General features: G+C 45.7%; 1 protein-coding gene across 1 annotated transcript in view; it reads left to right on the forward strand.

The window, feature by feature from the left end:
* The first annotated feature begins 5,515 nt into the window (after positions 1–5,515).
* Positions 5,516–12,403, forward strand: part of Kirrel3 (kin of IRRE like 3 (Drosophila)) — a 111,440-nt gene continuing 104,552 nt past the window's right edge. The window contains exon 1 of the mRNA XM_013009456.1: positions 5,516–5,549. Within this exon, the coding sequence (XP_012864910.1) occupies positions 5,516–5,549 (34 nt within the window). The remainder of the gene's footprint in view (positions 5,550–12,403) is intronic.

Consider the following 12,403-nt stretch of genomic DNA (forward strand, 5'->3'; position numbering starts at 1 on the left):
TCCTTTTCCCTGCTTAGCAGTAGAAGAAGGTCCAGACTTTCTGGACACTCATCTGCTAGCCTCCAGAGTCTGGTGCCTCTCTCATCTCTTGTTCTCTTTGTGAGAGCCACACCCCATTGCCTCCTTACCACACTCTATTTCTTGTTTGCTAGTTTTCTGGAGACATGTTTGAGTCTCAATAAGATTGGGTATATATAAAAAGGTTTAGTCTTCACTACTGAGGAGGTAAGAGAGTAAAGATGACAGCATCAAAAAGTAAATACTCAGCCAGGCGCCAGTGTCTCATGCCTGTAATCCTAGCTACTCAGGAGGCTGAGATCTGAGGATCATGGTTCAAAGCCAGCCTAGGCAGGAAAGTCCGTGAGACTCTTAGCTCCAATAAACCACCAGAAAACCAGAAGTGGTGCTGTGGCTCAAGGGGTAGAATGCTCATCTTGAGCTGAAGAGCCGAGGGATAGTGCCCAAGCCCAGAGTTCAAGACCCATGACTGACAAAAAAAAAAAAAGGAACTACTCTGCCATGTAAAATCCCACCACCTTACCACCTGAACTATGTGGTGAGCACCAAGCTGGAGATAAGACAGGAAAGACCTCCTCCCAACAGCCATGTCCATGTGTTAAATGGCCTCAGATATGAAGAGGAAGTTGGAGTGTCTGTCCATTCTCACCAGCTTGAGCCATGGGTACCTGAGAGCCCAGTGACTTATGAATGAGGAATGAGCAAGAACCATCCCTGACCAGCATGGTCTTCCCATTGGTAGGAGAAGGTTCTAGGCACCCCAAGAGTGCCCAAGAGCATGCTTGGAAATGTAGACCCAGCCAGCCCTTCCCACCTCTCCTCTTTCCCATAATCTTTGGCACCCCATCCCCACTATCCCATTCTGGTAGCCATGATGGTCACTCTGTCATCAGTTGCTGGAGGGGTGCTGAGCAGTTTTATGATGCTGTGTCTCATGGGCAATTCTGGGTCCTTCCAAATTCATTCCAGAGGATCATGGCCAAGAGATATAGTCAGAGGCCATGGGAAGGCCAGCTCCTCCCCCTTCCTGTCTGTATGGGTTTGCTAAAGCCACTGTAACCAAGTGCCACATACCTAGCAGACGTGTATTTGCTCACAGTCCTGAATGCTAGAAGTCCAAAATGGAGATGCCAGCAGGACTGGCCCCCTCTGCATGCTGTGAGGGAAGGGTCTGTCCAGCCCTCGCTCCCTTCTTGCCTGATAGATGGCTGTCTTCCTATTGATTCTTTCTGTTATGTGCGGGGGAGGGGAAGAGGGGGGAGGGTTGTTCGTTTCTGAAGTTTCTCTTTGAATGTGAACATCAATCGTGTTGCATTGGGGCGTTTAACTCACATTTTTACTAGATCACCTCTGCAAAGTCTCTGTCTCCTAATTCAATCCCATTTTGAGGTGTTGGGATTAGAACCCCAAAATACGTATGTGGTTCACATTTAACCCATAGCACTGCCCTAGCCTAGACCACTGATCTCTGACCTCTAGTCTCTGGTCTGTCTTCTTTGTTCAGAGCATCCATAGCCCTGGGATCTTCTCAGTTCCTTACCCTCAGAACTCAGCCAGAAATCAGCCCTGAATTCTAAGCTGGGTATCATCAACAGCTCACAACTTCTGCCTTGAATTGCCCTTTGACTACTTGGAGCTTTGGTTTCTAAATCCAAAATGGAGGAAATAATTTCTACCTTGTCTACTTCACAGAGCTCTTGTGAGCATCTAATAAGATAGCAAGAATGACAGCATCCTAAAAAAAAACTAATAATAATAATAAATAGGCCACCAATGGGAAGTAACTGCACTGTGTCATTATTACTATGAGCAAGAATAAAGGAATTCTCAGGCTGGAAAGAGTCCCATCCACACCTTCTGAAGCTGCAGAAAACCCATTCCTTTCTAAAGCCCTCTCTTTTTATTCCTCTCAAGAGGAAACCCCACAGCATTCCCTACTTGTGGAGCACTTCCCCATTCCAATGAATTACAACTTTCATTCACTCAACAACCATCCCTACCCTAACCTAAACACATTGTGCTACATTTCGGCCCATATGTTTCCAAGCCTGCCTTGGGTTAGGGAGAACTATTCACTCCCTCCAATATTTCTAAATGGGCTCTTTCTTCAAGACAGTATACAGTGTCCCCAAGCACTTGCCATGCATCAGATACTGTGCTACCTACAAAAAGCTCAGAGCTGGAAAAGAAAGCTCTGTGGCCCTTCTGATACCCATAGTCTACAGAGCAAGTATTCCCTGGGGTACAAGCTCTCCTCCCCAGGAAAGCACCAGTAACTTTTTGCTTACACAGGCAGCATTGCCTACATTTTTTTTCCCTTCCTTGGTCAGTACCCCTGTCAGACACACACCTCCTCTGCAGATGTTAGGAATGTTTCCCTTTGAAGCCAGAACCCAACTCATGTCAATCATTTTCCACAAACACCTCTGGGGATCTCTAGATGGTTCTTCTTGCTGAGGAAGCAATACACAACAGCCCCGATTCCTACTTAGAGAAGATCTCCTCAGCTTGCTGTCCAGCGTATGACAAGGAAAGGTGGGAGTCTAGTGGCTAGCTACCTCGCAACGTGAAAGGCGCCTGTTCTTTCCAGCATATTCTATGATCTCTCCTTTAATTTCCTAGTTAGTTTGACTTGCTGGGTGTTTCCCCAAACCTCCTGCTTCCTCTTCATTCTATCTATGATCAGACCTCCCCCATGGATGCCTCCAGATTCCTCTCCTTCTCCCATGCTAGTTCCTCCTGTATGCATCTTCTACCTGTGGACTTCATGAACTCAAGTTTAGTTCTGCAAATCGCTCCAAAGAGTACCCTAAATTCTCATTTTGTTAATCCTCGAACGTGTCTGTGCTTGCAGGGACCCCCCAATGGCTTCTCCCCACTTTTCAGCAAAGACTCAGCCAGAGCGTGCTCTCACTTAATCAATTTCTGCAATGTGCTTATTAGCGCCTTGTAATGTAGCCGCCTAAATAATTAAGACTAACCCACACGTGTCAAATTAAATGAGCCAAAAACATTGAGAAATTACTTTGTCCTCAATTTCTTTTATTAATCAAGTTTTTAAAAGAAAAAAATTCTTTTCCTATTCATTTACAAAAAAAATCAAACATAAGCAGGGTGACTCTTACTTAAAATAACTGTGTGTACGTGCGGTCTCTCCTCGGGCAATCACCTAGGGACATCCTAGTATGTGACATAGAAAAGGCTAGGATTGTCTTAATGTGATAGAGGCCAGCAATGTAGATAATCAGATGCAACAAGTTGTGCATACTCTAGTCTTTGGGAGAATTCTTCTCCCTGCCCCTTGTCTGAAAGTACAGGGTATTGCTTTAAAAACAAAACCAAGACATTGGCCAAATCCATCCAGCATTTTTCTGCACTCCTCCCACCCACCCCCCACCCCGGTTCAATCCATGAACACAGACTCTTTCTCATTAGGACCATCGCTGATAGGATCTAGCTAGGCGTGAGTCAATGGTGAATGGTCAGCGACTACATCATTCTGATGGTGAGCAGCGTGCCCACGATTCTAATGGGCAGGCAGACTCTGCCTGTCACCAGCACACACTTGAGCTTTCAGAACAGGCTCCAACAAGAGGCTATTGTTGGCGGGAGCTCAGAGCCTCCTCACAGCTTGTACTTCCCCGGGCTCCCTCCTGTCATGCTGCATTCCTGCCTCTAGGAGGTGGTTGTTAGAAAGAAATCCACAAATATAGTAAGTAAACATCAAAGGGGCTTTGATCCACATGGCCCTCCACAGAGCGGGAGCCCCTGAAGAAAGGGCCAAGGCCTTGGATGGGAGAACTTAACATCGTCAATTTGGGCGTCTGAGATGCAAGGCTGTTTGAAGTGAGGGCAGTTTGCCTGTGCCTTCAGATGAGCGAGTGTGCAAGGGAAGGAAGGAAGTGAGTGCCTTTGGAAACATCACCCTCAGATCTGCCTCTCTGCTCTTCAATGATAGTCAATAAACCCCTTTAAAGAATCAGGAGATCAAAGCATGCAGCATCCCTGGGCTGCAGCATTCTGCTGCCACCTGCCATGCTTTGTTTCTCTCTAGGGCATGAGCCCCTAAGCTTGACTTATCTGGGTCTCCTGAGCCTTCCCTTCCCTTTTATCCTGATACCTTCAGAGGGTGGACCCACACAGTACGAGGTGGAATAGAGAGGTATGCGGAGGAATAAGACAGCTGTCAATCCCTCAACAGCCACGACACTAGCAGGCTGTATTGTGCACCCACAACTCAATGAAAGCCTCCTTCACTGAGAAGCCAAGGGAGAAAGCAGCAGGTGCCCAGGAGTCTTGACAAGACCAGGGAAACATGGGAAGTTTTCAGGGAAGGGGCAGATAGAATCACATTCCCTCTTCCAGAAATCTATTTGCTTGATTCCTGACAGCTGTCCCATTTGAATGACTTCTGAGAGAAGAGGTGGAGACGGGAATCAAAAAGAAAGAAAGAAAAGAAAAGAAAAATAGGGGGCAATCAGCATCGTTGAACCTCAGTTTCCCCATCTGGGTCATATGAATGGCAATGGCCTACCTACCTATCTCATAAGGATGTTATGGGGGCGAAAAAAGAAGTTAGGTATGGAATTGCTTCAAAACCCATAAAGTTCTTAAGACAAATCAGGATTAAGGAATAAACAGCAGAAAGAAAGCTTGCTTTGCCTTTGCCAGTTCAGTGCTCACACACAACAGGTACTGATTTACAAAATGCTGTTCAAAAGACAGGTAAATTGTCTTACATTTGCTACCTGGAATTGTTCCTCTATCTTGTTTGACCAAAGCACGTTGAGTTCTGTGTCTCTCCGACATGCCAATGTTTGTAGAGTCTGTACTTCAGAGATCCTGGATGATGGCTCAGTGTCTCAGTACAAGAATGGGCAGGATTCTCAACCCAGAAACTCACATATTCTAAATGGTGTCTTTTGCCTTCCTTCAACCCCTGTATCTTCCCCAAACTCACCCAAATCACGTCTTCATTCCTGGGTTACCCTGTGTGTCTGGTTGCACTGGTCCTACTTTGGGCACAGGACTCTGCAGGACTCTGCCCCTCCACTGGTTTATCTGATCACAATCTTCAGGCACTGTGGAGACAGTCTCCAAGTCTAGAACAGAAAATGCCTCACAACCCAAGATTCATAGTTAAAGCATGGATTCTGGAGCAAGACTCCTCGGATGGAGATCTTGGCTTCACCATCAGTTAGCTCTTTTCATCTAAGGCTGTTTCATTGAGAATCTGTGAATAAGGATGATATGAAACTAATGGTGAACACTCCACATACTGTGGCGAGAATCTAATAAGAATTACTGAATTACAGTTATGCCTGGAATCCAGTAGGTGCTGCAGAAATTTTGCTAACTAAATATATAGCCCAATTTATAAGGGCAACAAGGTCCATTTCCCCCTTGTAACACTTGATCCATTCTCAACTTACTCTCTCATGCTTTTCTTCCAGAGCTGGGCCTCCAGAAGAGAGGATGCTGTCTAGTGCTGGGCTACATGGCCAAGGACAAGTTTCGGAGAATGAATGAAGGTCAGTGAGAACCTCCCTACTGTTTCAGGTGTAATATCAGGTTGGGGAAGAATCTATGTCTATAACTGTGACCCAGAATGGCCAAGAGAAAGAACCTTGGCCATCTCTGAAAACAGAATGGGCAGCTCAGTTTGTTTTCCATGAAACTGGGTAGAGAGTAATATGGGGAAAGGTAACTAATGCTGAAAGCACAAGCTGCTGACCTGTAGCATTCCCCTTGGCTATCTTCATTATTCCCTTTCTATCCCCTGCTTCTCTTCTCTTCTCTTCTCCTGTCTTTATTCCACCACCCACATACCCAAACCAATTAAGTCTGTCTCTATTGCCATTTGAGTCCAAATTTCTCCATCTTTCCCCTGAAATCATTCATGTTTCTTGAATGCATATTGAGCAAGCAGTATCTTACAAGGCACACAGGAGAATCCTAAAGAAGATGAGGCAGTGTTGTATTCTCCAAGAGCTTGTGCTTAGAAATCTCTCTCTCTTCCGACTCCACTGACTCACCCCTCCCTTCTACTCCTGGGCCATTGTGCCTTCCTTCTCCACGTCTTTGCTAAGCTCACTTGGTCACAGAAGATGTGGGGAAGGTATTGACCTTGACATTGGCTGGAATGTGAAAGGGGTTCTGTCATTTATGGGCCTGTTGCAATAAAGAACCAAGCATTCCCCCCGCCCTCCAGCCATCTGTCTTCAGACAGCTAATAACCCTCTTTGTCAGATGCACAGACTGTTTGTCAGAATTCAAAAGTAGATAAACAATGGCTGGGGATGCCATTTATTCATTAAAGTTAGACAAATAAACCTTGGCATAGCACCAACATGGCCTGCTGCGAGCTGGGCCCATCCCTCCCGAGGCTCAGAGTCCCAATAGCCTCACTCGGGCTCCAGGCAAAAGGGAAGGAGTTCACCTTTATCATCTCTGTCCCCCTCCAGTTTTAATGCCCTCTTCCTTCAGTCTGCAGCCAACTGTCCTCCCAGATCAGCAGCCATGACACCCCTCACCAGCCCTCACCAGCTTTGAATCTGACTCTGGTACACCCATCATGGAAACCCAGGAAGCCATCACCTCCCCTATTTGCCTCCCACCAGTGTAAGAAGGCAGCAGACTCCAACAAGCCACATCTCATTTGTAGGAGCCCCATGGCTGAGCACAGCCAGGGGTGGGGCTGTACAGCCGACATCCTGTCTATCCATCTCTTTCATTGCCTTTTTTTTCTTTCTCTTTTCTCTATCGCCTCCTCCCTTTCCCAACACTGCTGTGTGTTCTAATTTGTGGGAATGGACCTTGCGCCTCTGTCCTTGGTGCTGAATACGCATGTTCTCTTGCTGACAATGCTCGTTAGAGAGGCTGAATCTAGCTTCCTAGGGATTAGAGCAGCCAAAAAAGAAAGGGGGGGCGGGGAGTTAGGAGCTGGGCTATATTTGAAAGCTGAAACTCCAGGTGTTTGACCCCCCAGCTTCTAGGTGACCAAGGAGGTGAGGGAATGCTGAACAAATTGAGATAACATGTGTGATGAGTTACAAGTCTAGACTAACGAAATAGACAGGCTAGAAGAAGGGAAAGACAGTGAGACCGAAGGGGAAGGCACAGGTGGGTGCCTTCCAGGCCCAGAGGGGGTGAAAACTATTGGAAAAAGTGGAGGGAGAGTCCTGCCTCCACCCCAGACAGCCTTGCTACCCTAGTAACACATTATCTACTTGTCTCTTCCTAAAGCTCTGGTGCCTAAACTCCAATAAGAAAGGCATCTACAAGAATGGGTGGAAGGGAGTTGCTTTATGGTTTATAATTATCTTTTACAAATTCTCAAAATAATCTTTATCACTCCTACGTATTAATAATTAAGCTGGAATAGCAGCCCTGACACTGATCACAAAATAAAAATCTCCATCCATGCCATACAACCTATCTTGGCATAAATTGAACAAATTGATAAACTACTAAAAAGAAAAAAAAGTAATTATTTTTCTCCAGGTTGCTGGAATTAGTGATCTATTGGAACAATTAGCTGCTTCTTCCATTAAGGGTAAGATGATGATCATTATATTTCCAACTCATAATAAATAGAAAGGACCTACTTTTGCCATATGGAAGCATGTTTGTTTTGTTGAACAGTGTCTAACAGGGCGTCTGTCATTCAGAGAAGTGATTTCATCTTTCTTTTGTTTCCCTGTTTATTTTTGGTATCTTTTTATTTCTTTCTCTTTCCACCCTCCCCTCCCCCAAGTCCTTCCAAAAAAACAACAACTTGGGAAGGGGCAAGTGGAAAATAGTGAATGAACAGCAGCTTATCATAAGTTAGAGTAACTGCAATTGGTTCTGTTAAGCTACACAAAGCAATCAAAAAAAAGTACTACTCAGAAGATCATTTAAGGAAGCCTGTGGTAGGCCATGAGAGACTTACTCTATATGGAAGTTCTTACTGGCTTCTCAGAGAGAGTTTACAGCCTACATGGGAATGGAGAAGGTTGGTGATGAGTATGTTTGTGTGTGCACGGGTGTGCGTGCATTTGAGTGTGTGTGTGTGTGTGTGTGTGAGTGTGTGTGTGTGTGTGTGTGTATCTGTTTGGCCTAAACACCCAGGAGGCATCCAATGGAGATGCAAACAAAAGTCAGCAAAGGACAGGCAAGAACAGAGGAACTAAAGACAGGCTTAAGGATGTCAGATTTGTCTGACATCGTTGTCTTCATGTGATTAAGAACACCTTGCTTCAGAGACAGTGCCGGAAGGAGATCATTTATTTATTCATTGAAAAACATCCATTGTAAACGCTAAAAAACTGATGCCAGTTTTTCATAACAAGTGTCGGGCTTCCTTCTACACACCAGAGCCATAAAGTCGAATAAGATATAATGCCTGGCCTCAAGGAACCCACCCTAGAAGCACCAGACATGCCTCAGTGCAGACATTAACCTACACAGAGACATCCTACCTCACAACTAACCTAAGTGAGATGTCTCTCCTTCCCCAAGATACACTCCACTGAGCCTTACCTAGTGGACTTCTCAACTTTGTGGTGATGTATATACTGCTGATGCATGCACCCGCAGCCCCCTCTTAGAGAGTTACCTGCAGGAGGGCCAAGGTACTGCTTCCTTCTTCCTTTCCCAGCCCTGGGCCTTAGCCACTGTCTCTCACTGTTTTTAGTTAAGTAATTAAGGAGGACCATAAGTGACAATAGAAGAATGTAGAAAGTCTCTCACAGGTGTTATGGGGACCTGGAGAAGTTGCTCATCTTACAGAGCTAGAATGAGTCTTCATGTCTCTGACAATTTTCTGGTTCTAGGGCTTTCTATGAACTCTAGGATTCAAGTCTCTGTCTGAGAGGTCAAGGGCCAAAGCAGTTTAGCAGAGTGGCTTCCTTCCTTCCAACTCTGGCTCTCCAGCCTTATCATCTACTACTCGGCAGTTCTTTTTTTGTTTATTTGCTTTATTGTTATTGTAAAGGTGATGTACAGAGGGGTTACAGTTACATAAGACACACACACACAGAGTAAGGAACCAGCTATATGTCTGCCAAGTGTCTGGATATCTGAATTTAAATCTTCTCAGTACAGAAAATTGAACGATATTGGGTAAGATAGCCTGCAAGATTCCAAAATGTCATGATGCAAAATTTGGTCCTGAAATCCTGAAACCAGGTGCCAATGGCTCATGTCTGTCTTCCTGCTAAGATCTAAGAAGCGAGGTTCAAAGCTGTCCTGGGCAGAAATATCTGTAAGACTCTTCTTACCATTTAACCAGTAAAAAGAAAGCTGGAAATGGAGATGTGGCTCAAGTGGTAGCACGTCAGCCTTGAGCACAAAAGCTCAGGGAGAGCACACTGGTTCTGAGTTCAAGCCCCAATACATTTGGCACCAAAAGAAAAACAAACAAAAAAAGAAACTCTGTCCTTTTTACACAGCTATTAGAAAGAATAATATTATGTGATTTGGAGGGAAATGGATGGACCTAGAACAAATCATGTTAAGTGAGGTAAGCCAAGCTCAGAGAAATAAATAGTGTATGCTTTCTCTCATATGTAGAAGCTAAATCTGAAATGCACTGGGACATGGTAAATTATAAAGGACTCTAGGCATTCACACATAGTGAGACCAAAGGATTCTTAAGGAGGAGGAACACAAAGACACAATGCTTCTGTGCTTCTGATTACATAAAAATAATATTTATCAAAATAAGAGGAGAAAAATAAGCAAACCAAAACCTCGGTCTTGGCTCGCAGTATACTACATACGTCTTGTTAGCACCACTTGTGACATAGCTTTGAAAACTGTGGTCACTAAAGGAACAGAACCAGGAAGTTGACTGGTTTTGCTCAGCAGCCTCCAATAGCATATCTGGGTTTTTTTCTCCTGCGTGTTCTCACAGAGCCTGTTCAGAAGCCCATCAGCTTCTGCCTGCTGAGTGGAAGAGAGGCAGGCCAGCAGGCCTGCAGATAAAGTCATGCGTTCTTCTAGCTGATGGGAAGCGGGAGGAGGGTGGCTTAGGACTTCCATTAAGAGACTGGACCCAGAGAAGAATAAGAGTCACTAGTGTGGGCCTCGCTTCTCACTCCGATGATTGTAGCCACGGCCTCCTCATGCTCAGGGCACATAATCATTTTCCTGAGACAGTTCCTCCACTGCCTGCCAGAGCCCCCGGGATGTTGGCTAATACTGTCATTTTGTTAGTTGGGGCTTTGGGGTGTGTTTTTCCCCCTTATTTCATTTTTCTTACTGATGTGTTTTCCTCCACTGGGGCTGCAAAGCTGGTTATTTGTATAACGTCCCTGTTTATTATTTATGGCAAGACTCGGATTTCCAGGGCACTTTATGATTGTTATTTAATTCACTCAGCCTCTTGGAATGGGAGACCGCTCTTTCTATTTTCCTGCCACAGCCTGATGGAGGATTCCAGAGCCCATTTCTCAGACCACCATTCCTACCTGCTTACCCAAGGCTAGAGAGCACTTTAGGCTGCAGATCTTTCTAAACAGTCCCCTTTCCACAAACTCATACCTAATCTTACCACGTCTTCAGGATTGTACCTCTGGTCTATCTGTCCTCTCCTCCCACCTGGATTTCACACATCCAGCCACCTCCCCCAGTTCATCTTCACACCCATGGCCCAAAGCCACGTTTCAAAATGTAAATTTGACAATGTCCTCTAGAAAACATTCTGGTGACTCTCTATTGTTTAAGGAAAAGAAGCCAGACCCTTTGCATGTTGTAGGAGGTCCCAACCTCTCCTCTTAACTCCTTAGCACCCTCTTTTTGTAGTCATATGACCCTTCTTTCTGCTCCTCAAAAGGGCATGCCCTTCCATCCTCAGGAGCTTCGGGGTCCTGTAACGCCCCCTTGGAAGGCATGCCACCTTCACACACACTGTACCCTAACCCCTTCTCATAGTGAGATCCCTGCTCATCCCAAAAATCTCAGTGTCTTCCTCACTGAAGTCTCCTCTGACCCACCCTTCCCAGGCCAGGGCAAGGGCCTGGTCTATATCTTCTTCAGCTTCAGACCCTAAGTCTAGTTCTGCCCCCACTTCATTATGAAAAGTCTTTGAATTCCTGGGGTAACACAGTTGAGTGAATCACTCAGGAAAACCCATCTGCTGAGTGGGTTTGGGGCCATAAGAGATAAGTAGCAAGGATCCCTAGAGGAAAAGGAAGAGAGATGGGTTCTTTGGACATCAGTAACCTGGGCAAATGGGGTAACATCAGCCCCTTCTATGTCCTGGTGCTTTGCCAGGCACAGACTCTCCAGAGAGGTTGGATGTGAGCTCTGTCCTCAGGAGCCTGACCTCCTACTTCAGCAGATTAGACAATTGTCTTTGTGCTGGTTTGGTTTTTCATTTGGTATTGTGACTCATATGTCTAAGGATCAACCATTGTGGCTCTGAAGACAGAGAAATCTAGATTCATATGACAGGTAGCGTTAGAGCAGGCTTGGGACCAAATCACTGCAGATGGGGACCAAAGACCATACAGGCTGCACCCTCTTCCAGTGGTTTGATATTCCTTCCAAGCACCAAAGTATGGAAAGGCTCGGTGAGTATGGTAGGTCTGGTGAGTCACTGCTCACTAACTACATACCCTGTGCTTTCTTTATTCCTGGTACAGTGAGCTCCACAGCATATAAAGACAGCCCCTGCCCATCCCACCCCAAGACATTAAGCCCTATAAGCTATATTATGCCACAAGTGGCTATCACCAGGTATGAGTTAAGAGTTGTTAGGACAGAAAAGGAGTGTCTTATCCAACTGTAATCCAAGTGAGGCTGGCATGTGTAGAGACGTGATATATGGTTGCTTTTATTATAAGAGACCACTGCAACTATTCTTGAATCCCTCCAAAGCCTGGAAACTAGATGCATGCCAAAGCTATGGGTGGCAATTCAGCCAGGCTCTTATAAAGGGGCTTTAAACAGAAAACCCCTTCAACATGAAGAGTCTTCATCTTAGCATTCCACCCATGCCAGTGACAGGGGGACTGGGCAAGTTGGGTAGCAGCCACTGGGAAGACCTTGGGGTCTCCTTCCGTGGCAACTGTGTTCTGAGGAGATGTCCTATTCCACCTCTGCGTCTCCTTCCCTCTGTCCTTATCCAGCCTCAGAGCCTCATCCTTGAATTCACTGAATGCTGAGACCCTTGCTCCAGCCCCCACCCAGGCCTCTGGGGGAGGTACAGGGGAGTGGGAAGAAACCAAGATGGTTAATGGTCTGAGGGGCCATAAAGTTTTCAGAGGTATGCACTGGAATGATCAGGTTCAGGCTGAGATGAATTATCCAGAGATTTTTATCAAAAGGAAGGAAAGAGAGGGAGGGAGGATGGGAGGGAGGGAGGGAGCAAGGAAGGGGAGGAAGGAAGGAAGGAAGG

The sequence above is a fragment of the Dipodomys ordii genome, unplaced genomic scaffold (genome assembly GCF_000151885.1).
Source record: "Dipodomys ordii isolate 6190 unplaced genomic scaffold, Dord_2.0 Scaffold10, whole genome shotgun sequence".
NCBI classification, from domain to species: domain Eukaryota; kingdom Metazoa; phylum Chordata; class Mammalia; order Rodentia; family Heteromyidae; genus Dipodomys; species Dipodomys ordii.